The sequence below is a fragment of the Rhinopithecus roxellana genome, chromosome 2 (genome assembly GCF_007565055.1).
Source record: "Rhinopithecus roxellana isolate Shanxi Qingling chromosome 2, ASM756505v1, whole genome shotgun sequence".
Lineage (NCBI taxonomy): Eukaryota > Metazoa > Chordata > Mammalia > Primates > Cercopithecidae > Rhinopithecus > Rhinopithecus roxellana.
Genome location: NC_044550.1, coordinates 109,468,106 through 109,495,720, shown reverse-complemented (window position 1 = coordinate 109,495,720; position 27,615 = coordinate 109,468,106). Strand labels below are relative to the sequence as shown.

The window sequence follows — 27,615 nt, the reverse complement described above, 5'->3', positions numbered from 1 at the left end:
CCTAAGGCGAATCCCGGCACTAGCTCCTCCTAGGACAAGCAGGAGGGACAAGTAGCTCCTCCTAGGACAAGCAGGAGAGACAAGTAACCTTTACAGATCAGCTGTCATGCGCCAGGCATTGCGCTATGTGTCTGACACATGTTACCTACTTTAGACTTCCCCAGCACCCTGAATCATTGGTCCTGGTGTTCCCATTGTACAGGGTAGGAACATAAAGTCCAATGTTATAAATGTGTACAGGCAGGGGATTTGAACCCAGGCTTACTTATTCCAAAGCCAGATCTTTCTGTGGCATCAGCAGTTTCCCGATCTATTTTGGGAGTGGAGATGTGAGCATCGAAGGTCAGGAAGAGGGCTGGGCAGAGCAGGCCAAGAGCTGGATGATGAGTTTGGACAGTGTGTGGAAACAGGAGAGCCCTGAGGCCTGGGGTGACTGTGCACTTGTCACAGCTGTCTTGCTCTTTGTGGTCTCTTCCCTGCCAGTGTCTCCCAGGGGTTAAGAAAGGCTTGAGCCGCTTTCATTTTTTCCCCAGAACAAGGTATAAGTGTGAATCTGAGGTCCCAGCCCAATGTTTGTGGGCCCACAGTGGGCCCTCTTGCTGCCGCTCCTCCTGCCTGCACCCAAACCTGTGGGACCCCATGTAGCAAAAGCTCCTTTCAGCACGAGCAAGGCCTCCCTTCTCAGGAGGTTGTCAATACAGAGGTCAGGGCCAGAGTCTGCTCTTTAATTCATATCCCCGAAGACCCTTTACATCACTTGCACCCAGGGAAGGGTCTATAATTATCTTCTGACTAACTAAAAAAAACACGTTAACCTTTTAAAACAAAAACCCCAGGGTTTTAGGAAAACTGTAACCACTGAGGTCAATTTCATGGGCTTACATTGGGATTTGTGAACAACATTTTAAGTAACTACAAAGCATTAAGTAGTTAGTGACATCTAACAAAATATAAAAAGTAGACTGTAAATATATGACCATTTTCTTTTTTATTTTATCATTATTATTATTATTTTTTGAGATGTAGTCTTGCTGTGTCCCCCAGGCTGGAGTGCAGTGGTACGATCTCAGCTCACTGCAACCTCCGCCTCCCGGGTTCAAAACATTCTCCTGCCTCAGCCTCCCGAGTAGCTGGGATTACAGGCACACACCATCATGCCTGGCTAATTTTTTGTATTTTTAGTAGAGACGAGGTTTCACCATGTGGGCCAGGCTGGTCTCAAACTCCTGACCTCAAGTGATCCTCCCACATCGGCCTCCCAAAGTGCTGGGATAACAGGCATGAGCCACTGTGCCCGACCAAAATATGACCATTTTCTAAAGTCTCTTTCTTTCAAAATTTGGTGTCATGAAACAGTATTTCCTGCCTACAACTTGTAGTCATGTCCTCACTCCAGAAGGCACCCTGCTTTCCTCTGAAGAAGAAAAAGGAGATAAAAAAGGAAATTATGTACTATTGGGAAATTGCTGGCTGAAAACTTCTCCTAACTCAATATTTTGTCCTCCTAGCCTAGTTCTGTGAAAAAGCTCAGTGGTCAGATCATTACACATTTAAGCCAAACAGAACTCAGAAATGGGGGGAGAGAGACACACCAACACAGAGAAAATCTAAGATCATAAAATAAGCTATTCTAGCCAAGTGTTTCATTCTAGGTGAATATTGCCTATAGAAACATGTTTTTAAACACAATTTTGTGAAAAACGGCTACTGCGAAGCCGCCGACACCCGGAGGATGGCCTCTTGGTGGGGAATTTAATGCTGTTTTTTGGTGTTTCATGTCCATTACATTTTCAACAGGTGATCAGGAAAGCAGTGCTGGTGCTGGTGTGATTTCTCGACTTTACAACAAGTACATACAGGGCATGCAATGACAGTCTGAAAACATGTGTCCCCAGTGATCATTTCTTAGGAGACTGTTGAGGCTGTTTGGTAACTCTCAGTGGCAGCCATAGGCATTTTCACAATGTTGCTTTCCTGTCTTCAATTGTAGTTCCTCTTTCAGCTGCAGAACAGCTAACACTCCTGCAGAAATGACCTTCTGCCATGTTCTGGAGTCTCCAGCTCCAAAAGGGATCGGTCAGGGCCAGTACGTGACACCCTGCCTTGGGGCCGGAAAGCCTTTGTCAGTTACTTCTCAGTGGTGTCAGATTTCTATTAACTCAAGAACACACCCAGAAACCTGAAGAAACATCTCTTGCAGAGTGATACCAACTCTCCCTTCTCCAGCTTGTGCACTGGCCCAGGCAGAAAGGAAGGAAGTCACAACTTAAAATAAAATTCACACATAAGCTTTCGGCCAACATTTACATCTTAATAACCTGAAGTCCCATGGGGTCCTATGCTGAGCTTTGTCCATGACATCACAGTGTTCACACACCTCAGACCATCTCTTCTGGGATCTTCCTGGCAAGGCCGCCCCAGCAAAGCCAGCAGTGCTGCCCTTTGCTGAGAAAAGTTCCCACCGTGGCCGGGCTGGAGCCCCACGCACGTACTCTTATGTGCTGCTGCTGTCCATCTGCCTTGCAATAAATTCCCCAGGCTTTATCAAATGGCCTTGGTTTTAAAATTTGCCCTTCGGGACACTAGTGGTAAAGGAAATAGCTTGTCATTAGATAAAAAAAATTGTCATCAAAGTCCCTGCTCTTCTGCAAAATTAACAAAGCCAAGGCCTCCTCCCCTGGAGCCTGCCTCACCTGACAGAGGTGTGTCTGGCAACGTCTGGATGCGCCTGGGACCCAGAGCAGCCGGGGGAGGCTTTCAGGCCCCCTCAGTGAGAGGAAAGTGCATTTGAACACCTGGAAACAGATGCATGTCTCCGGACTGCCCTTCAGTAAACCATTGCTTCCAACTCCTGATACGCATCTTTATTTTCATTGTTTAGATTATTTCTTGGTAATAACCAGGACATAACTCATGGCTGACTCCTTTTCTAATTCTCCAACTTGCCTCAGTGCCTCCCAAAGCCTAGTCCCTGATGGTAAGGCCCTGTGTCCCCGCAGTTAGGGTGAGGCCCATGGCAGTCGCCTGGGTCTATTAAGAAACCTTTATTTGTAGCCCTGCGCTTCATTAGATAAACTGGTTTTCTGCATGTAGACTGCAAGTAATTACTGCATACAAACAAAATGAACTCTGCCGCCTAGCACTAGATAAGTAACGCTTCAAAAACTATTACTCTAGGCCTCTTCGTAGACTCAGTCCCTTCCCAGCCGCCTCCCCACCCCACCCCCTGGCTAAAGCGAATGTGTATTTATTTGCTGTCTGAAATTCTTTCTATCCTGGTTTCACAATCCTCCCTGCCTCAGTGTCAGAAGTCATATAGTTGCACAGACGAGCTTATCTTTAGGCAGCAGTTTCTAAAACAAATGTAAATCCTTTGCTTTTCTCTCCCCTGCCCACCCCTGACACTGTACTGCATCGCGTAAGCTTCCAAGCTTGCTTTTAGAACTTCGTCCTTGAGCACATGGGACATGGAAAAATACCGCCTGATAGAGTGGCTAATCTAGTGGGATGATTGGAGATCAGTGGATTAGGGAGATTGTGGCGTCAACTGAAGATCAAGGTCCACTGTGCTTCATGCCACTCCTTTAGAACACAAAGGCCAATATCATTCTTGCCACACCAGCTTGAAACCTGATACCTTGGAAGCAGGTTAGGCGAGGCAGCACTTGCTGAACCCAGGGCAAGCAAATATTCCCACCTGCAAGTCTGCTTGGCAGAGCAGGGTTGAAAGTGGGGCACAGAGAAAGTCACCTCAACCGTTCTGTACTCTTCTTGCTTTTAATAAGCCCCCATTTTAACCAAGTTTCATCCCTCCTCTTTTTAAAGCCTCCCGAAGGACCCATAATTGCCCTTGATAGAGCTCCTTCAAGTGTAATTTAAATGTAATTCACTTACATAGTCAATCTGATCAGCCCTTACTAATCCATCACCTGTAACTGATTTTTCAGTATTATTTCTTGAATGAGTGATTTAAAAAATTGCATATGCATATCGTTCTCAAGTCTCTCTCTGAGCCTCTTTGTGATGGGGATGGAGTAAGCACCAGCCTGTATTTCCTTCCTAGTTCCCCTTCCTGAGGCGCTTCCCCCTTGGGGAGATTTCGGTGAATGCTGAAGATACTTTCTTGGGCAGAAATGAAGGGGCTTCCCATCCTCTGTGGAAGAACCACATTGACAAGCCCCCCAGCACCCCACCTTCTTATTCCCAGTTGTGTGACCTCAGTTTCCCTGACCCTGTCTCTGTGGCTCTCCTCGCAGCACTCTTGAGGACTTGTTTCTCCACCCCGTGGCTGCTCTGCCAGGCACGGTCTGGGCCTAGACATCCGTAGTCACCAGGTTTGCTTCTGAGGAGCAGCAGCAGCAGGAGGAAGTCTGAAGCTGTGGTGAATGTCCTCCTTTTGGAGCAGGGCCTAAGGCCAACGTGAGTCCAGGAGGAAGAGACGAAGCAGGACAGGTGCAGTGGAGGATGAGGACAGGGGACACAGAAGCGCCTTCCTGCCGAAGTGTACAGTGAGGGGGTGTGGGGACCACACTTGGGCTCTGCAGCAGCAGCTGGAGAAGAGGATGACCTCGAATTGCAGAGGAGGCTCTGGAAGGCAGAAGGGGGAAAGAGACTCAGAGAGAAACAGGGGGAGAGACAGTAGGGAGAAGCAGAGGGAAAGGGTGAGGGGAGAGAAAAGAATTACCTGCACAAGACGGCCACTTGGATGGAGGATGAGGAATAGAGAGCCCGGAAGGCAAGAAATAGGTCTAAATTCTTGGCACACATTCATACACAGGAGGCGCGGATATCTGTGGGTGCTGGGGGGGGGGGGGGTGTGCACCAAAGGCCCACCTAGCCTACAGTTGCTATGTCGATGAGGCCTTTTCCCTCTGAATGTCCTGTGATAGCCAGAAGCATTATAACTGCTTAAAGGAAGGTGGCTAGAAAAGTTGAGAAAGTACATATTCTCTAGAGTGCTCTGCTATATTTTTCTGCATTTTTATTTCCTCCAAGAGTGACAATCCCTCAAAAGCCCAGGAGCCTGCTTTGAAGGGGAAATTAGGGGCCATGTGGCTTGAAGGCCAAGAGAGGAAGCTGCAGTATCTCTAGGTGTGAGCGTAGGGCTGGCCCAGCCTCCTGGAGAGGGGCTTCTCCAGGCCCAAGCCCAGGACCACGAGAACAGCAGCTGCGGGTGTGGGAGAGCGGCTGCTCTGGCCAATAGGGCCACACCACCTGGGGTGTCTGAGCCAAACACAGCCCACCAGGGACACCCCATTGTTGGATCGGGCGCCATATTTTCCTCCTCCCACCTGGAAAGTGATGCTGTGAGCTCCCATCTGACTTATTCTCCAGGCTCAGCTCAAGCCCACCTCCAGCAAGAGGCCTCCCCCACCCGCTCCCACCCTTATTTGAACCAACAGCCCTCGTAGCATCTACCAATTACAGTTTGCTATTCATCGGTTTTTCCAAGCAGATTAATATTTTGATGCCATGAGCAATAGGGTTTTCAGAATTAAATAGAAAACTTTAGGACCGTATGAAAACTTTAAGAAAAAATCGGACTACCGGCAGAAGTATCTTCCATTAATGCAAGTAGGAGCTGGCTTTATAATTTTAAGTTGGACTTTTTTTTTTTTTAAATCTGGGGAAGTTGTAAGTGAAGATGAAGAATCTGCAAAGACATATCCCCCGGTGTTTAAAAAGAAATGCTTGGGCAAACAGGCTACCTTCAGGTTGTATTTTTTATTTTAATGAAGCAGGTCAGTCTCAGAAAGAAATGTCATAAAGAAAATGTGGCACATATACACCATGGAATACTATGCAGCCATAAAAAAAGAATGAGATCACATCTTTTGCAGCAACATGGATGCACCTGGAGGCCATTATTCTAAGCTAATTAATTCATAAACAGAAAACCAAATACTGCATGTTCTCACTTATAAGTGGGAGCTAAACATTAGGTACACATGGTCAAAAAATGGGCATGGTAGACACTGGGGAACACAAGAGGCAGGAGAAGGAGAGGGGGTTAAGGGTTAAAAACACTATCTATTGAGTACTATGCTCACTACCTGGGCGACAGATTCATTTGTACTCCAAACCTCAGTATCATGAAATTATAGCTTTGTAATAAATTTGCCCATGTACCCCCTAATTCTAAAATAAAAGTTGAAAAAAAAAAAAAGAATGCTCCATTCTCAAGGAGGAAACCAGAAGCTCAAGGTATAAAACTGCAAAGGATGTACTGTGGGAGGGAGATGAGATGCCAGCTGATATTTCAGTTAACATCGTTACTGTTCTTGGTAACAGTGACAAGGCTCTGGTTATAAGTTCCATAGGTCTTGAAAGGTCTGCCTCTACTTTTCCCATAAGCTAATTACTTTTCACGCTTCATTTTCCAGAGATGAGAGTTTTCGTGGGCGATGAGGCGGATGAACATATGAGACTGCAGTAGAAACTCCCGTATGTGGCGATTTCTGGCTCATTGACCTATGACACTTTTTTTTCGGATTCTTATCTCACTTAACTTTGCTATTTGTATTAGTTTCCAAATGCTACTATAGCAAATTTCCACAAGCTTAGTGGCTTAAAACAACCCAACTGTGTTATCCTACAGTCTGAAGGTCAGAAGTCCTTTAAAATCAGGGTGTAGACAGGGCTGTGTTCCCTCCCGCCTTGGCCAGCTTCCAGAGATGCTCTCGCTCCTTGGCTCAAGGCCCCTCTCGTCTTCCAAAGACAGCCCTGTCCGATCTTAACACGCATAACTCCAACTGTCTTGACTCTTTTTTCCACTTACCAGGACCCCATTGACTACACTGGGCCCACCTGGATAATCTAGGCCCATCTTCCCACCTCAGAGCTTTACCTTAATCTCATCTGCAAAATTCCTCTTGTCATGTAAGTTAATATTCACAGGTTTGGGGATCAGGGTGTGGACATTTTAGGGGTGTCATTACCCTGCCTGCCATGCTGTGGCTATTCACCTTTCTATGTGTTCATGGTTTGGCACCCCTGGCAGATGGGAAGCTCCTTTAGGGAGCAGGTACTGCTTCTTTGTCATTCTGTTCCCCCCAGCAATTGTCCAATTCAGATACTCAGAAGGTAGTTTTCAATTAGTTTTCCTTCCTGACTCCTGGTTTGAATAACACAGAAGTGTATTTACAGGTAGTAGCTGTGATGAGCCAATCATGGTATCTTACCTTCTTGCTAGTCACTGGGATACAAAGAGGATTCAATATTGCTCCAATTTTCAATAAATTTGCCACGTCGGGCACGGTGGCCCTTGCCTGTAGTCCCAGCACTTTAAGAGGCCAAAGCAAGAGGATTACTTGAGCCCAGAAGCCCAAGACCACCCTGGGCAGCATAGTGAGACCTCGTCTCTAGAAAAACATTTAAAAAGTTAACTGGGCATGGCGGTGCCTGCCTGGAGTCCCAGCTACTTGGGAGGCTAAGGTGGGGGAATTGCTTGAGCCCAGAAGTTCGAGGCTGCAGTAAGCCATGATCACACCACTGCACTCCAGCCTGGGTGACACAGTGAGACCCTGTCTTAAAATAATAAATAAATAAATTTGCCTTGCAAAATGTTCAAGATGGCTGGACAGCACCCACAGGGTAAGCTCTTTGACACAGGAACGACATATACAACTAAAGATAAAAATAATGTGATACTTGATTGAGCATAATTTTATGGAGCAAAGAGATGCTAGAATGAGTGGAGAAAGCAACCAGGGAGAGGAGAGCCAAGTGGGTTTATTCTCTCCAAATTCTGAATAAAGTCATGGGGAAATCAAAGTAGTAGGAAGGGGTCCAAATGAAGTGTGCAAAGATGTAAGAGTATAATCATGAGAACCCAAGATAGCAAAATACGTGTATGTCTAAATACACCAGAACAGCAAAGGAGAGCTTACCTTATTTAAAGTGACACAAATAAAACTGAAAAATATAGCAATGCTACTGGAGGCTGAGGGTGGGAGGAGACACTGGTATAAGCAGCTTTCTTGGTCCTTTGCTTTTGTCGATCAATTTTCCAGGATTACCTAAAATGCAGCCAGATTTATCCCAGTAAGAAAAAACTTACCCCATTTCTGGATGCCCAGAGCACTTTGTTTCCACAGTACAAAGTGCTGACCACATGTGGCTTCAAATTTTGCCCTGGAAATCCCCTTACATCCCCTGAAAGCAGATTCAGGTGTGCTAGATGGTGTTTTCCAAAGATGAAAATGTCACAGTATCCCCTACTCATGTGCTTCCAGAACTTGGCCACAACCCATCAAGACGTAGAGTCTAATTCCATTTCCTTGAGTCAAGGCAGGTTTGGGACTCACTCACAACCCACAGAAGGCAGTACAATAGATGCTGCCTAGCTTCTAGGTCATCAAAGGTGGCTGAGCTTCTGTCTTGCTGGGGCATTTGATCTTGGAGCCCTGGGCTTCCATGTGAAGTCCGAGTACCCAAGGCAGCCATGCGGTGAGGGAGGCCACAGTGCCTGGGAAGGACCCGGATGGACGCTGCAGTCATCAGATCAGACCTCATCCTCCAGTGCTCCAGGCCAGGGCCAGACATGTGAGGAAAGGAGTCTTTAGATGATAATGCACCCCAATTGCTGCATTACCCCCAGTGGTCAAGGCCCCAGCTATCATGCAGCAGAGACAAGCCACTCCTGCTGTCTAAATTCCAAACCCGCCGGGCACAGTGGCTCATGCCTGTAATCCCAGCACTTTGGGAAGCTGAGGCGGGCAGATCACGAGGTCAGGAGTTCAAGACCAGCCTGACCAATATGGTGAAACCCCATCTCTACTAAAAATACAAAAAACTAGGCATAGTGGCACGGTCTGTAATCTCAGCTACTCGAGAGGCTGAGACAGGAGAATTGCTTGAATCCAGGAGGCAGAGGTTGCAGTGAGCGGAGATCGTGTCACTGCACTCCAGCCTGGGTGACAGAGTGAGAATCCATCTTAAAAAATAAATAAATAAATAAAATAAAATAAAATAAAATAAAATAAAATAAAATAAATTCCAAACCCACAGACTCTGAGAGCATAAATAAGGTGATCATTTTAAGCCACTAAATTAAGGGGTGACTTCTTATGCAGCAACAGTACCAGGGGAATCAGGTATGAACAGTGCACATATTTTCACTGAAGTTATATTTGGGAAGTTTTCCTGGTTAAAAGCTCTAATTATAGCCATTATGTTAACAGAGAAACCAACACCTAGGACAATTAGAGGGTAATCAGTGGCTTCTCCGGGGCTTCAGCTACAGTGATGGGTGAGAGGAACATGACAAGGATCAATTCTGAGAGTGCCGGCCGGGTGCAGTGGCTCAAACCTGTAAGCCCTCATTTTTTCAGGTCGAGGTGGGTAGATCACTTGAGTCCAGGAGTTCAAGACCAGCCTGGGCAACATGGCAAAATCCCATCTCTACAAAAAATACAAAAATTCACTGAGAGTGGTTGTGCTCACCTGTAGCCCCAGCTACTCGGGAGGCTGAGATGGGAGGATCACCTGAGCCTGGGGAGGCCAAGGCTGCAGTGAGCCATGATTGTGCCACTACACTGCAGCCTGGGTGACAGAGTGAGACCCTATATCAAAAAAAAAAAAAAAAAAAAAAAAAAAAAGAGGTTATTTTACTTGAAGCAGGAAGAAAATATTTTCTGGAAGGGAATCACTTCTCTAAAAAAGAAAAGTAGCAGAATGTTTGTGCCTAGAGACAAGTGAGAATAGGCACCCCTCATGCATGCTGTGTCCTCCAGGATGAGCTGCCCACAGGTGAGGTGGGGGACCACCACCCAGCTTAGGCAGGAGTGGCCCCTGCAGGGGTAAAACAGCGAAGAAGGCTTTCCAAGCAGTGCTGCAAAAAGGCCTTTCTATTGTTTTTTAGTAAGTCCATTTCATGCCATATTTTGGGTGAAACATACACACACACAGTCTGCACAGCTGACAGTGAACAGGACTTCTTGGTGACTCTGGGTAAAGTCATTGTTGCTGGGAGAGAAGGGAAATGCATGTTTCCGGTGAGTTTTGCCTTATGTGGCTAAATGGGAGGAATTTGGCAAATTTCCCAGTGCAAGAAGTCTATGGGACAGTCTGAAAAAGGAAGGGAGGATCATCTCCACCAGTTACTGAAGTGAAAGTGAACTGTTCTTTTCTGGGGACCCTTCCTAACAGAGAAAGGGTTGGAATGAAAACCACAGCACAGCCAATTTGGTAATATTATCTGGCCAGTTTAGTAACCTATAGGTATGTTGTTTAAGGCATTTAGAAATCCAAGTGGTTGTTATTGGGACTATTATTTTCTTTGCTTAAGATATCTAACCAATTCTGCATAAATTAGGATGGGGAATATAAAGGCCTTGGCGTTTCTTTTCCAATTAAAGAAATCTCAATAAATAATTATGGAGCAGGTAACTCCCAAAATGTTCCCTTGGATAATGAAATTCCAAGAAAGAGCCTTTAAAAATTTGTAGTAGGCTGGGCACGATGGCTCACACCTGTAATCCTAGCACTTGGGGAGGCTGAGGTGGGTGGATCATTTGAGTCCAGGAGTTTGAGACCAGCCTGGACAACGTGGTGAAACCCTGTCTCTACAAAAGGTTTTAAAATTAGCCAGCCTGTAGTTCCAGATACTCAGGAGGCTGAGGTGGGAGGATCATTTAAGCCAGGGAGGTCAAGGCTGCAGTGAGTCGTGATTATGCCACTGCACACAAAAGGAGATCCTGTCTCAAAAGATAATGACAATAAGTAAATAATAAACATTTGTAGTAAATAGATGTCTGTTTCTGGGGCTTATTCTGCATTATAAATCTACTCAGCATCAAGGCCCCAGGATTAAATTTTAAATGTCAAGCTTCCTTCTTGTACTGAAATGTGTCAACAGGTGCTGAGTGTTGGCTCAAAGTAACTTGGTCTTACTTGGGGTAATCCCCTACCAGACACCCTCAGTTATCTGGTCACTACACAGCCAAATCTCCAGCAGGCCTGGGCTGCCATTCTGGAGAAAGTGAATCGCAAGTCACCTTGAATTAAGGTAACGTGGCTTCTACCACACATAAGCCCCCAAACCTCAGTGGTAAAACACAACAGAAATTCACTTCCCACTCACGCAGGAATTGGCACAAAGCAAGAATGAGGGAAGTGTCACACAATCCTGTGCAGCCTATGCTGAGACGGGCTCTGCCATCCTACAGGCATGTCCCCAGCACTGCTGCCAACAGACAGGATCGGAGAGCAAAGGATGGACGGGAGAGTTTTGTGGGCCAGGTGTGGAAGTGTCATAGGTCACTTCCTCCTAGCTTCCCACAGCCAGAACTGTCACCTGGCCCAAATTATTAAGTAGATGCAGGTCTCTCTTGAAAACATCATCTCTGGCTGAGCAGCTACTTCCCAGCAACAGAGAAGGGAAGCAGAGTTCCCTGATGAACATCCAACCTTTGGCTGCCATGTCACTTACACTGGATTCTGCCCAGCCCCAGCCTGTGGGATAGCGCCACAGATTATCAAACCGTTCCCAGTCCCAGCAGGTCCGTAAGACCATGCTTTGCTGTCTTGATCTGTATGACATTAGTTTGGAGCAGTACTGTGGAACTGGGAGATGGTCCTTCCTGTGGGGATGCAGCAAAGATGGATGACGCCAGGTCTGCCCCGCACATCCTGTTTCCAGTGCTCCTTCACCAAGGAGGCCAACCAAACATAGGAGCTTCTTATGAAAGGGAAGCATGTTGCTCTGGTGCTCAGTGATAGATGACCACCTTAGAGTATGCAGCGCCCAGGGCGGGCTCAGGTGTCAAGAAGACTTACTGTGGAACTAGGCCCTGGCCAGGATTTCACTCAGTAATCAACTCTAGGTGTTCTTTTTCCTCTGTGAGTAGCTACTAATGATACAATGGCAGGATTCAATGCTGAAGGTAAGCAGATCTGCTCAGAGATCTGTTTATCTACATAATGAGTTAGCTTGCCCTGTGGCCCCATCACTCTATGTAAATCTAGATTTTTTTTTAAGGAATGGCAAATATAAGCCATGAATTATTGTTCTCTCATTATACTAGGCACTGTGCAAAATACAACACAGTTTTTATCTATCATAATAACAACAGCTCTGCAAGGTAGACATTATTGTTTTTATTTTAAAATGAGGTGCCTCAGCAAGGTTAGATAGCTCCTTCAAGGTAACTGATGAGCAGCCGAGCTGAGACTGGAGTCCAGGCCTACGTAAGTCTAAGCTCTGCTCTCCTTTCTACGTGCCGTATGATGCATGCCCCACCACCATGCTGTGGGATGCTTGCCACCAGCCGCCTAGAGTAAATGCTTAGCACACACACGGCAAACACCCACCTGCTCATCCTCCCAATAAGACTCACCGCAGTGAGCCTTCTCAGGACACTAACAGTAAGCATGGTACACTCACCTTGATAGAGTAACTCCCATGTGCAAGAAGTTTGCAGAAAACATATTCATTGAAAAGTCCATTGCACGTGACTGTGCATATCAACAACATATAATCTTGCCACACCCACCCCTCTTCAGCCATGCCAAGGGTGGGCTGCAGAGTTACAACAGCTGTTTTGGATTCTTGTAAGTGTTCATGTCATCATCATAACATGAAGTACAAGGTCCACTTCTCTTCGCCTCTGCTTCTTCATAGTTAACAAACCAGGGAAGTGTGCCTTGTCTTTCTCCAGGTAGGTTAAAAAGGCCGCAGGAATTCAGAGAGTAACCACCTCGTCACTAATACAGCCTTTTTGCCAGGCCACCAGAACATTTGAAAAGATAGTTACTACTGCTAAGAGTCATACCATTGAGCAGAATCTTCCACAGTGAAACATTTTTATGTGTGTCTTTGAATTCTGTAAGCAAAGGCAGAGCAGTTTGACATTGGAAATCACAACAAAGAAAAAGCGCATTGCCCGTTCCCTAACCGCCATTATTAAAATAATTACTTCATTTATTGGAGTGTTTCACATTGCTGGGCACTATAGTGGATGCTTTACACACATTGTCTTATTCAGTCCTCACATTGATCCTGCAAAGACATTAATTTTATTATTTCCCTTTTGCAGAAGAAAACGAAAACAAAGAGTCAGATGAAGTAAGCACATAGCACATGACAGCAGAACCTGAGCCCTGGTTTGTTTGAATGCCTCTAAAGCCCATGCTTTTTCCTTTGTACCGGATAGCTAGAGGCCCCAGAGTTGTGTGCAAACAATGCCAGCCCAAAGGAAACTCCAGCATGAAGTGGGGAGCCCGTCCAGTGCCACGTGGCAGTGTTGCTGTTGTGCCGTTACAAGAAAGGGAACGCAGTGTTCCAAAACTGCACAGGGACTGTAAACAAAATAAATGGAAGCTCTCAGAATTGGTGCTAATGCCTTGCTGGAGGCTGATTTCAGAAGAAGCCTATTGGGTAGCATTTGAGTAGGTAGCTTGGCCCCCAAAATATTAAAAGAAAGTGCTGAGAACAATGTCTGTTTTGTGAGTGTGTATGCATTTAAGGCAGTTTATCTCTTCCTATGCCAGTGCTTTCCGGTGCATATCAGATCTCAAATGCTTGCTTAGTTATTTAAGAATTCCAAGGAAGCCTGAAATGAGCTTTCATAAGGAGAATTCCAAAGCTGACATTTGTTGATAGAAGTAATTTCATAAGGTTTGATAGAATGGAAGATTTGCGATTGCCTTAGGAGGCAGCAGTGGGATGGAATTACAGGAAGGACCCCTGCCAGCATGTCCCTCATACATAATAAATAAATAGAGCAAGGCCATGAACCAATGACTTCAGATGAAAATGCTCACATGTAAAAATACACATATTTTATAATATTTTATTTGTAACAAAGGCCTTAGGAAGGTATAGGTGCAAATGAGTTCATAAGATATGCCATCAGCCAGGCACAATGGCTCACTGTGATAATCCCAGCACTTTTGGAGGCCGAAACGGATAGATCGCCAGAGGCCAGGAGTTCGAGACCAGCCTGACCAACATGGTGAAACCCCGTCTTTATTAAAAATACCAAAAAAATTAGCCAGGTGTGGTGGTGTGCGCCTATAAGCCCAGCTACTCAGAGGCTAAGGCAGGAGAATCACTTGAACCCGGGAGGCAGAGGTTGCAGTGAGCTGAGATTGCGCCATTGCACTCCAGCCTGGGCGACAGAGGAAGACTTTGTCTCAAAAAAAAAAAAAAAAAAAAAAGATATGTCATCTATTGACTGTTTGCAGTCTGTCAAGTCCTACACATATTATCTTATTTAATCCTGACAACATGTTGTGAGTTTGTGGAGAAAAGGATTCTCATGGCCATGCTACAGATAAGAAAACTGAAATTCAGGGAGGTTAAGTCCACAGAAGGTACTAAGCGGCTGAGCTTAGATTCAAACCCAGGTCCTGCTTCCAAAGACAGGCTCTTTCTCACTTCTCTGAATAACAGGCTTCACATTTCCTAGCACATCTGAGCATCACTTTGAAGTTCTCCTACTTCTCCCCCCCAGGCATCTGAAAAAACCTTGGGAGTAGTAAAAAATAATTATATGTACATAGAGGTTGTTTATTTGTTTACACACATAGCCTTTCCTTTCCCTACGTTGTTCGCATGCCAGAGTCCCCAGAGCCTCCTCTCCACAGTGTGAGACAGTAGTTACCCTCACCAGCCTGTAAGCTACCTCTTTTGAGCTTCGAGAATTTGCCCATAAATTTCCACACATCGTAGGATTCTTAGCTTTCACTGAGTTCCTTCGCATTCTTTGTGACCTGGAAGCTCTCCATTTTTCAGACTTAAAGATACTGCTGTGAAAAAATAAACATGTAACAACGTCTGTTCTCCATTTGAAGATTCATTCAATCACACTGGTTTCTTTCTCTGCTCCCCTAACTTCATTGGGGCAATTGGCACATGTCAGGAGCAGGGACTCATTGATTTTCTGTTTTAAGTGCTACCCCTTTTCTGTTTTCCTTGTCCTTCCCAGTGATACCCACAGGCCTGTGTTAGGATTCCCTCCAGCGCATGTCTTTAGGGTGTAACAAGAGTCACAGGGGAAATTATGTTAGAGGCAGGGTCTGAGCTGCTTGCTGCTTTTCCTCATTCCTTCGTATTACAGGGCTAAGAGAATCCAACATCATTTTACCCATTCTTGGGATCTTGAAAGGTCTTTCTACAGTTTAACATCGTTATTCAATTCATGAAAGATTTTGATGACACTATAGACTTGGAAAATTCACTGAACAATTCTATTCCATAGTTATTTCTGAAAATGTTACATAAATTCAACTTCTGGTGTTCCCAGTTCCCAAGAGGCCACATCTTCAATATTTCTTTGTCATGGATGCATGAAATGTTTGAAAATAGAAAGGAAGTGTTATTTCCCTTGCTTCAAAGCCCAGGATAACTTTCATTTTAACAGGCCTCTTTAAAGTCTGGGAACCCATGCTATTGCCTCCCCCGTTATCCAGAAACCCACTCATCAGCCCTTTCCCCACTGAAGAATGAATGAGGCATGACTCCCTGTCCAAGCAGCATTTCTCCTGCTACATCAAAGCTCATTCAAGTTTTGAGCTCCAAAAAAGTAATCCAAAGAAAACCTAGCATAAACTTTTTGCCCTGGTCAACAACTTTCTATCAAGTTAGACATCAGTGCAGGCTACCTTCTTCCCAGGTCAGGGCCTCAATATGGGCAAGTAGAGGAGGGAATAATAGAAATTCCAGTCAGGTTTGGGTGATTAAAGAAGGAGGCAGGGGGAGATTCAGGATTTGTGGGATCCCAAAGCTTATGAAATTTGAGGCATCCTGTTTAAGGAAAAAAAGTAAGATTATAAATATAAAATTATATATGAGTGTTAATATTTGGAATAAGAAAAGAACACAAGACAAATAAGTTTTTAACCTGACAAATAACACAAGCATGAAGTCCAAATGGTTAAGATTTTTCTTTAAATAACTGCTTAAAATATCTCTATCATACTTTTTCCATATGTTTATTAGCTGGCTATTTTATAATTTTTTTAAATAAAAGGAATAGAAATATAATTGCTTCTCAGACTTTTGGCTAAGACCAAGTATAGAGAATGGAAATATAATGCAGCCTTTTATCCAGCATATTTGGTCAAAATTTGTTTTTTATTATCAAGAAGCTTGGAAAAGTTTATTTTGGCTTCACCATTCATTCTTAATGATGTCATACAAATATTTGGGTTGTTGTCAAGTTTAGAGGAAATCTCTATGGCCTTTCTTTCATACAGGAGCTTTTGTAGACATACTCATTATTTATCGTAATGTTACAGATTTCTGTCCAGTAAATACAGAAAGTCTGTCAATTCTGGTTCATGCAATTCCTATCAAAAGCTAAAAATATAAATATGATGAACTTATAATTGTATACTCTGCATTACCAAGTATATTAGTCTGTTCTCACATTGCTATAAATAAATAGCTGAGACTGGGTAATTTATAAGGAAAATAGATTTAATTGGCTCACAGTTCCATAGGCTATACAGGAAGCATGGTGCTGGCATCTGCTCAGTTTCTAGGGAGGCCGCAGGCAACTAACAATCATGGTGGAAGGCGAGTGGGGAGTAGGCATGTCACATGGCCAGAACCAGAGCAAGAGAGCAAGGGGGAGGTGATACATACTTTTAAACGACCAGATCTCACAAGAACTCATTTGCTATCATGAGGACAGTACCAAGAGGGATGGTGCTAAACCATTCATGATCTGCCATCAGGATCCAATCGCCTCCCACCAGGCCCCACCTCCAACACTGGGAATTATGTTTCAATATGTGATTTGGGTGAGGACACGTATCCAAACTATATCCCCGAGGTTATTCTGAACTGGGGAGAACTACACTTTCGAATAAGCATCATTAAGAATCAAGTCCTCTACCAACAGTTTTATCCTGTGATGGCTGGAAGAATTTTCCACAGACGAGCTGCTGGTTCCACATATTTCAAACATTGTTTTTCCTCCCCTTCCCTACACACTTCCAGGGCTGGTATCAATTGCCCTGTGTTCTCTGACTCTGCACATTTATGTCTTGACTTCAGGAAAATCAGCCCAGTGGGCTCAGGGAGTATTCCTGGAAGTCATTCCTCATCAGGATGGTTATTCATAACTCAGCTATATGTGAAATTGCCAGAAAACCACATAAATAGGTCCCATTTCACCAAAACTAAATATATCTCTAACTTGAACTCCACTAAAGCACATATGGAAAAACACCGCGGGCCACTCCCAACACCCACGCAAGAAAAACAGAAACAGAGAGGAAGCAAAAATGGAAATAACCAGCAGTCTCCATTGTTTAAGTGTCTTACTTTTGCAAATTTTATAAACATATGACCATTTGAACACGTTCTAAGGCTCTTCCCAGGGCCTTACATTTTGTTATTTTAAGCCACCAAGTTTGTGGTAACTTCTTACAACAGCCCTGGGAAACGAATAGGCCTGCAAAACTTGTTCCCAACGCAACTGAAATGAAAGAAGGGAAAATAAGCAGCATGACTTGTCCAGACTTCTACTTGGAGAGCTAAGGATGTGGGATTTAATTCTTAAGGCTAAGGAAGTGATTGAGAAGAGGTTGCATGTTTCACTTACCTATTGTTGCATAAAAAACCATGAAACAACCATGTCATCCTTATGCTCCCAGATTCTACAGGTCAGGAATTTGGAAAGAGAACAGAAGGTGTGGCTCTTCTCCGTGGTGTCTGGGGCTGCAGCTATGATGAGTCCCATGGCTGGGGGTAGGCTGGATGCGGCTGGATGACCCATTGCCCAGGCAACATCTTGGCTCATGTGTCTAGTCTTTGAGTTGGGCTGGCTGGAGGCTGGCTGAGCTGGGGCTGGTGACCAGAGAATCCACCTGTGGTCACTGTAGCATGGCGGCCTCAGGCTCCTGGGACCGCTCACAGGGTAGTTCAGGGCCCCAAGGGCAAATGTTCCCAGGCAACAATGCAAGTCTAGATTGCCTTCCATGGCTTAACCTTGGGAGTCATAGGGTATCACTTCTACCATTCTCTATTGGCCAAAGCAGACCTAGATTCCAGGGGATGGGACACAGCCTCTGCCTCTTGATGGGAAAAGTGCCAAAGAATTTGTGACCATGTTTCAACCTGCCATATTGCATGTTGTTCTTTCACCCCTTCCTTACAACCCATCCTGAAGCTGCAGGAACAAGATCAGCTCTGCCTGCAAATCAGCACAGCGCCTCTAGCCCAGTCCACAGAGGCTCTACCAAGAGAGGCTGCTGTGATGGCACATTAATAATTTAAATCATAATTAATAATGCAATGAATTAATATATACTTCATAATTTAAGGCACTATTTCATTGAAATCTTTGTTAAGTAGATGGTCTCTAACTCACGATTTTTTGACGTTATGATGGTGTAAAAGTGACACGCGTTCCATAGAAACCATACTTGGAATGAATTTTGCCATTTGCTCTTTTCCCGGGCTAGTGATGTGCGGTCTGATACTCCCTCTCCATGCTGGGCAGCGGCAGTGAGCTGCATGCAGCTCCCAGTCCGCCACGATCATGAGGGTGAATGATGATACTCTACGTTGTCCTGTGTCACTGGGTGACTTTGCCCAGCTGAAGTTGATGTATGTTCTGAGCATATTTAAGGGAGTCGAGCTAAGGCACTGTGATATTTACAACAGGTTTGTCTGAATGGGACCCCATTGTAAGTCCAGGAGTGTGTGTATTTCTCACAGCAAGCCCACGTGTAATGTTGCATCCCAAGACTTTTTGAAACCAGACTTTGGGAAATACATCAATATCATGTCTTTGTGAGGTTATCGTGTAGCCAGAACACCCCTATGTGCTTTCATGTTCCTTCCTTTAGCCTTGACCTCTGATGAAACCCTGTTAAACATTACACTGTGGTCCCAGCCATGCTGTGAGGAATTAGTGAAAGCCAGGCCCATGTGGATGTGTTGAGACAGAGAAGAGAAGTGTGGTACCCTCTTGCCTCAGGCTTGTAGCAATGGTGGGGTCTGGAAGAGGCCAGGTGTGTTTAGTGAAGATGTGACCCTTGGGAGGGTCATTTGTGGTGTGAACAGAAAGTCAGGATGGCGGCCCCGAGAGAACTTCCTTTGAGCTCAAGTCAGGGGAACCTTTGGGAAACAGTCATAAAGATAAAGCGAATAGCTGTGAAGGTGTCCACTGCCTCGCAATAATCCAGCCATGGGCCATGCCTTCAGGACCTGGCTTGGCTGTGCCCTGATGAGGTAAGATTCAGCTGCAACCTAGGCTGTCCTCCACTGACCAGACCCTGCACACCGGTGTGGGGCTGTGTGCACCTGGCGGAAGCGGTTGCTCACCGCCACTTCTCAAAGGTGTTACGTGAACTAGGGTAGCCTGAATATTGTTATATATTAACAAGTACAATTCTGAAGCAAAGTTAGTGCAAGTTGGGATGACAAGGACTCAAGCCCACTTGAGGTTACTGTTGGGGCAGATTTGAGTGGGAGATGGTCACAGAAGCTTGGGTCGAGGGCAGGACCAGGTGATAAGTCTCCTGTCACAGAAGTGGGAATAGGGAGACAGATAGATAGATGATACATAGATTTTGTCTTGGTCTATTCCTGTCACTATAAAGGAATACCTGAAAGTCAATAATTTATAAAGAAAAGAGGTTTATTTGGCTCAGAGTTCTACAGGCTGTACATGAAGCGTGGCGCTGGAGCAGTAGGTGAAGGGCAGCCGGTGTGTGCATATCACATGGTAAGAGAGGAGGAGAGGGAGCGGAGGATGCTGCTAGACTCTTTTTAGCAACCAGATCTCTCAGGAACTAGTAGATCAAGAACTTGCTCATTACCACAAGGATGGCACCAAATGGCCATAAAGGATCTGACTCCACAATCCAAACACCTCCCACCAGGCCCCACCTCCAACACTGGGGATCTACTTTCAACATGAGATTTGTCCAAACTATATCAGATATTCAGTGCCTTCAGCCAGTAGTCAGCACTACAGGGTGTCTTGGGTGAGCACCCTCATCTGCATGCCACGGTACCCAAGAGGACTGACCCCATGGGCCTGGGCAAACAGCAAGGCCTGTGCTGCCTTCTGGAAGCCAAGAAGATCAAAGGACTTCATATACTGATAGACCCTCAAAACTGCCAGACTCCTATGCCTGGGAGTCAAAGCCATACAAATCTGTGACTACTAGAAGGCTCTTATTTCATCCCACCCTCCTTCCCTCCCCCACCATCACCACCAATAGCATAACCCAGGAAACATGACTTACATCTGGAGTTCTGATGGAAGTTCTTATCAGGACTGTAAGTTTCTTGGGTCAAGATCATGCTAACTTCAGACCAGTATCCTCCAGGAACTCCTGTAGTGCCTGACAGATAGGAGATATATAATGACTGCTCAATCTATATTTGTTGAAAGAACAAAGGACAGGGAGTTTCAGGACACAGTCACTGTAAAACTGGGTGCATCATATTCCCACTGACTGATTTCTGGCTCCATACTTGTGAGTGCCACCCAGTTTGATGCTGCTGCAGGGCTGAGGTGCTCCCGGGGGGCTGAGACATAGGAGAGCTGCCACCACCCTCAACATTCATCCTGGGACACCTGAGCACTCTTGACTCAACCTCTGCCCGGCCCAGTCAGTCCCTTTGGTTAAGGAGCTGGGTATGGGAAATTCGACAAGACACGTGAGAGTACCAAGGAGAGGAGAGCGGGGCACAGAAATCTGAATGCCATGGGCTCCATTTGTTTCTTCCAGCCTTGGGTGCAATTCAGTTTGGAGATAAGTGTGGACTGGGTGATCTCCTCTCTAATTCCTTCATTTCATGAATGATGTGTCAAAGGAGAAGTCATGGTTTGGGGGTTTGTTGGTAGGCTTGGCCATACACTTCTAGTTTCATCCACAAGTTCCAAGAAACCCAGCTGTGAGCTGCATAATTTCCAATTAAATGTCTTCTCCCCATTTAGCCAGGAACTACAAACAAAGTTCTCTTTTTGGCATTTATTCTTAGTAGCTGGCTAAATGAAGAGCTAACATTTAAGTGAACTGACATAAATGCCTGTTGATTTACTGTATATGAATTCAATAAATGTTTGTAAGCAATAGCTATGCTCAGCTCAATGTCTCAAGGGACTTTTTAAAAGGTCTAGGATACTAGGGCCTTCCACTAACTATTTAGTTAGAAAAATGGAGCAGAACCCCTTTGGGAAAATACAGAAAAAAGCTACTGAGGGTCTGATCATGAGTCCCATGAGCGTCCCAGTCATGGATACCGGTGGGCTGGGCAGGTCCCCAAACACAAGTGGGACCTTGACCCCAGCCGGTGCCCAGCCAGGCTCTTGATATCATCGGGAGAAGAAATTCAGACGAGATCGGACGCGTTCAGGGTGGTATGGCCGTAGACAGGAGAAGAAATTCAAGGATGAGTCAGAAAATAGTGAAAGTACAGAGATTTGTTGCAAAGTGAAAAGTACACACTCAAGACAGGGGAGTGCAGGTGGACTCAAGAGAAAGTTGTGTGCAAGGGTGTTTAGGGCTGCTACTTTTATGAGTTGTTTTTTTTTTTTTTTTTTTTTTTGAGACGGAGTCTCACCCTGCCGCCTGGGCTGGAGTGCAATGGCCAGATCTCAGCTCACTGCAAGCTCCGCCTCCCGGGTTTATGCCATTCTCCTGCCTCAGCCTCCTGAGTAGCTGGGACTACAGGCGCCCACCGCCACGCCCGGCTAGTTTTTTGTATTTTTTAGTAGAGACGGGGTTTCACCATTTTAGCCAGGATGGTCTCGATCTCCCGACCTCGTGATCCGCCCGTCTCGGCCTCCCACAGTGCCGGGATTACAGACTTGAGCCACCGCGCCCGGCCTTTTATGAGTTCTTTAACCAAGGGGTGGAATATTCATGAAAATTCCTTGAAAAAGGTGGAGATTTCTCAGAACTGTAGTGCCACCCACTTTTACACCAAATATGTGTGTTCCTGGAACTGTCATGGCACTGCCGGGTATGCATTTGTATGCTAATGAATGAATAATGACGTCCTAAGAGAAACCTCGGTCAAATCCAGCACCATGTTGGGTCTAGTTGGTCTTAGCCAGCTTGGCCTACACCCTAGTTTTTCAGGGTCCTATCGGCTCTTAGCTCCTGTGGCTAATTCAACAGTTTCCTTTTGCTAGTCATGTGAAATGCCTGCCTAGAATTTTCTATTCTTCTGCGACCACCCTGTATTATTCCTGCCTCATTTCTGACAGAAGAGGCAGGAGGAAGGCTGGAAAGACTGAGCAGATTAAGTGAGAGGAGGAAAAAGGGGAAAGCATTCCCAGCAGGTAGAATCGCGCGAGCAAAGGCTTGAAGGTAGCATAGTTGATAACCCCAAAATGTTTCTGTTATGAATAGAAACCAGAAGGAAGTAATACGAAATGAATTGGTTGGAAACAGATGAAATGCTTTCTAGAAGAATAGGTGTTTGAGCATGTTACGGAGGAAAAACTTTCTTCTGTCCCGTAAGTTTAATGGCTGGAGCCTGTAAATTTAACTGACGCAAGACAGGTTAACAAGAGAAAAGGAATACAAATGTATTTATATTTTTACATACATAGGAGTTCACAGAAAACTGGTGAAATGCAAAGTGATTAGGCTCAGGGACTTATATATCATTTTAACAAAGGAAAGGGATGACAAATTGTGGGATAGTAACTAGGAAATACATAGGGGAGATTAATGGAGGAAACTTTTTAAAACAAAGCTTGTTTATGCAGACTTATCTCAATGCTGACCCTCCATCGTTGATGGTAAGAGTGCTCTACACTTCCTGGTATGGGAGTTGAGGAACACCTTCCACAAAGGAATGTTATGCCCCTGTTTCAGGTAGGAAAAGAGAGAGCAGAGGATTCATCCTGCATCTGCTCATTTTCAGTTGCTTTCAGCCCAAAATAAACCATATGTCAAAGTGGCATATTTTGGGGTGCCATATTCTGGACCCCTTCAATCATGTAGGTCACTACTTGCCAAAATATCTTCACTGAAATTCTAGCCTTGCAATCTTTACTTGACCATAGGAAAAGAATTCCCAGCTATCTGTCCATCAGGCAATTCAAAAAACCTCTGAGTCCTGCTGCAGTAGAGAAATCTGTTTAACTTGGTTTCAGCCCTATTAAACATAAAAAGATAATAATCAGTAATTAAGGAAGTGTAAGTTGAAAATACAAACACCTATGAGAGTGGCTAACATTAAAAAGAAAGAACTGGCAATACCAGGTGTGAATGAGGATGCCGAGACCTCAGCTCTCCTGCATTACCGGTTGGAGTGCTGTGGGGAGGTCACCAGGAAACTCATGGTAGACAAGGGTAAGGTTTGTTATGCAGAATTAAGTCAGCACCTGCTTCATTGACTAGAGATTCCAGTGACTTCCGCACATCCTTCTTGCCCTGATACTGAGAGGGAGATACTCTTACAAGCAGAGATTTCCTTTATAGATGTAGATTTCCCCTGCACAGGGATCTGTTTTCAGATTAGAACTCCTGTGTCTGCAGTTTCTCAAAATAATCAGCTCAAAATAACCCTCATGCCCAAGAAGCATATTTTGGGGTGGCATATTCTGGTCTTCTATAGTCATATTTTAAGATGGCATATTCTGGTCTAAATGGTCAGAGAAGACCTCACTGAGAAATTGAAATTTAAGCAAAAACTTGAAGGAGATGAGGAAGAAAGCCATGTGGCTATTTAGGGGAAGAATGATCTGGGCAAAGAGAAAAGAGGTGCAAAGGCCCTGAGGCAGGTACATGACTGACTTCTCCAGATGAAAATCCACAGAATAGGGGGCTGGACCCCTAGGATCCTGTCCTACTTCTACAGATTATTTCTGCCGTATGAGCCCATTTTCCTCATCTGTTGAATTAAGGCATTCAGCAAGGAGGTGACCAAGATCTCTTCCAGCTTGAACCTCGGATTCTAAATGCCCTCTTCTTTTGAGACTGCCACTTGCTTTTCTGCCCATATGACCCATTGGTCATGCTCACAAACCCAAGATTCACCGTTTCTCCATCCATTCAAAATAAGTCGAGGGAACCTGGCCTTTGCTGATCTTTACATCTGTGCCTGACTCTGTTATGGTGATTCTATCTCATCAGCACCTTTTAAAAAGAAATCCAGCAATCTCACTGATTTGAACTTACCCCCATCCCTTCAACTCTCAGTTGCTAAATCAAGCAGTCTGACAAAACACTCTATTTCCCCAGTTCTAAGATGCCGTCAATTATAAGATACTCATCAATTTAATAGCAGCATTTCAGTGGGAAAAGGAAAGAAAAGAAGGAAGGAAGAGAGATTAGAAACAAAGAAGGGAGGGGCCGGGCGCGGTGGCTCACGCCTGTAATCCCAGCACTTTGGAAGGCTGAGTCAGGCAGATCACCTGAGGTCGAGAGTTCAAGACCAGCCTAAGCAACATGGAGAAACCCCATCTCTACTAAAAATACAAAATTAGCCAGGCGTGGTGGCATGTGCCTGTAATCCCAGCTACTCGGGAGGCTGAGGCAGAAGAATCGCTTGAACCCAGTAGGCGGAGGTTGCGGTGAGCCAAGGTCGTGCCATTGAACTCCAGCTTGGGCAACAAGAGTGAAACTCTGTCCCCCCCCCAAAAAAAAGAAAGAAAGAAAAAAGGGGGAGAAGAAAGGAAGAGAGAGAGAAAGGGAGACAGAGAGAGAGAGAGGCACATCTTACTGTGTGTCTTCTTAAATGACTTTGGAATTCACTTATCCATGCCATTACATGCTGCTTTCATTACCAAAGTTTAACTCTGGCCTGTTTCATTATCAGAGACTAAATATTCTTCCACATGATTTCGGACACCCACAGTTATTCACAGCGGTATGGAGAATGCCACTTTCCAGCCATGCTTATGAGCTTGGCCTCTTCAGCACGCTTAAGATTGACAATGTAATTTGAGGGTATCATAGAGAATCCTAGTGGTTTATTGGCATTTCCTCTTTGGCTAAACTTATAATTCTGTTTTTCCTTATTTTAAAGATAAACATTAAGTAACTTCTTTTGAAAATCACTAGAAGCTTTTAAAGATTTTGGAGCCCGAATAATAGTTTTTTTTTTTTTTAATGATGCATGAAGTAGTCATGCCAATTTCCCCTCGCTTTGAAAATTGTACCATTTACTCTGTGCAGTGGGGCAATCTTTTGCCTGGCATATGCCAGGCAATCTTTTGCACGCATGATGACTTTTGCTCCAATACAGTAAAGCAGAGTTATCTTGTGAAAGACGCTTTCAGTGGCAATTAGGAACATGAATCTAAGTTAACAGTGTGCTGTGCCTACCAATGAAAATAACAAAACAGAGTGACAAAATGGATGAGCAGATACTTCCACGCAGCTGGCTAAGGTGGTGTGGCCACAGGCGAGGCAGGCCACGTTGGCATGTCACTCCTCTGCACAGCTGCTGGAAAATTTTTTTGACAGGGCATACATTACACATCCCAATTTCATAAATGTTAACATGTGAAAAAATATAAAGTGAGTCTTCAACTAGAGGAAATATGGCAGTTTTCAAAAATCTCAAGGCCTTGGGAGTTTCAGTTAGCCTGCAAAGATGGGGCCAAGTCCGTCAGCAAAAAATTTGTGTATTCCTCTTCCCTTTCTGTCCTTACAACTCCGTCTCCAACCCTAACCCTGGAGATAAGATGAGTTCAAATCCCAGCTTGGAGGGGAAACCAATCTAAAAGAAAGAAGACAACAGTTAAGCTTATTTTAAGCTTCCTGCCTGAACTGCCATTAGGTTAATTTCTTCTAGCTCAGATGTCATTTTCTGAAGGCTGACAGGAAAATGCATATTTTCATGGCTGTGCTAAGAGATGGAGGCTTTCTTTCCCAAGGCCTTGAACTTCCTTTAAATTAGTAATGACGTGGCTATTGGGAAACACCAACTTGAATCTAATCAAGGAATTTGAAATTAATCCTATCCAAGAATTTTGCAGCTTTGTGTGCTCATGTGTGTGGTTATGTTGCTTTTGGTGGGAGGTTTTCCCCTTCTTTTTAATAGTTATAAAGCAAACAACCTTTTCATTGTGGTTAAAAGTCCCCACACAAAAGCTCCTCCCTTTCTTTTTACCAGTAAGCGCTGTGCCTTGCCACCTCTGAAACAATTCCCACCCAGCCAGTCCTTTAAAATGAAGAGTAAATCCCCCACTCCGGAAATTCTGGAAATAAATATCAAGAACCTATACAGGAGGGCAAAGCCAAGCCGCGCCAAGATGCAGATGTCTCTGGAAGAAATTTACTCAAAGCTCTGGAAGAAAGAGTCACCGTGTCTGGGCTCAGTGTCTCTCTCGCTCAGAGCCCAGGGTGAGCAGGCCCCGTGCGTGCCTCAGGCAGCCAGAGGTCCCTGCCAGCGCTCGCAGCCCTGCACACACACTGGAACCAGAAGATAAAGCAAACAGGTCCTCAGGCCTCTGCCCCTCAGCCCCCGCCCTCCCTTCTGGAGCCACTCTGCTTACCGGAGAGTGAAGAGCAGCCTCCCGGGCCGGGCGCGGGGGCTCTCACCTATAACCCCAGCACTTTGGGAGGCCGAGAAGGGTGGGCTGATTGAGCCCAGGAGTCCAAAATCAGTCTGGTGAACATGATGAAACCCCATATCTACAAAAAATACAAAAATTAGCCGGGCATGGTGGTGTGCATCGTAATCCCAGCTACTCCGGAGGCTGAGGTCGAAGGATTGCTTGAGCTTGGGAGGCGAAAGTTGCAGTGAGTCGGGTTCGTGCCACAGAACTCCAGCCTGGGTGGCAGAGTGAGATCCTGTCCCCCTCCAAAAGAAAAGAAAGAATACCACCCTCCACCCCCACCTACTGGGTCAGCTAGAAAGCCTTTCCTTTCATTTCTGGCCATGAACTCCTCCACATGTAACCCCTCCCTCAGCACAAAGACTTTCCGATAAACCTGACTTACCTGGGTTGATCCCTTTTATAGGAAAAGGCTTCATTTTTGACGTTACTGAACATCGCTGTGTGGCACACAGAAAGCCTGGGTTTTTCCATCCACCGTCAGTCCCATCAGTACCCGCAGCCCTTCCCTGGGAACCATTATTGCAAGTGGAAAAAAGTGCATTTGGAAGAGCAGATGTCTGATCTAAATAAGGAGCCATCACTGCTTCACAGTGACTTGTAACTGCACCTTTTGTATCTGCTTATGTTAAATACCCGTCTTCCAGCACAGTCTTCTTAAAATAATGACTAACTTTTGACATAGATGCTGGTACTTCTTTAGCAGATTTTGTCCATAGGTTTTCTTGAGGTCAGTGATATAGCCACAGTCCCTGTTGGATGGCAAATGTTTTGAAACATTTTGTGCAAATTACGTATTTATCATGAACTTCCTGAGTGTCAAAAGACAGTTAACACTTTTTCATTGAGCATGCATGCATTTTTTAAAATCTCATTTTGCCAAAATTGTTTATCATAAAAGAAAAAAGGAATTACTAAATAACAAAATAAATGATGTGGGCATATATATATATATATATATATATATATATATATATTAAGGAGTATTCACTTACAGGATCACAAGGTCCCACAACAGGCTGTCTGCAAGCTGAGGAACAAGGAAGCCAGCCCAAGTCCCAAAGCTGAAGAACTTGGAGTCTGATGTTCGAGGGCAGGAAGCTTCCAGCACGGGAGAAAG

At 44.9% G+C, this 27,615-nt stretch overlaps 1 protein-coding gene across 1 annotated transcript; it reads right to left on the bottom strand.

The window, feature by feature from the left end:
* Positions 1–24,994: 24,994 nt before the first annotated feature.
* Positions 24,995–27,356, bottom strand: LOC104673787 (protein GVQW1-like). The gene is made up of 3 exons (XM_030918839.1): positions 26,881–27,356; positions 26,433–26,571; positions 24,995–25,654 (listed from the first exon to the last, which is right to left on the bottom strand). The coding sequence occupies exons 1-3, from the start codon at positions 27,074–27,076 to the stop codon at positions 25,603–25,605; spliced, it is 387 nt and encodes a 128-aa protein (XP_030774699.1). The 5' UTR covers positions 27,077–27,356; the 3' UTR covers positions 24,995–25,602.
* Positions 27,357–27,615: the final 259 nt, after the last annotated feature.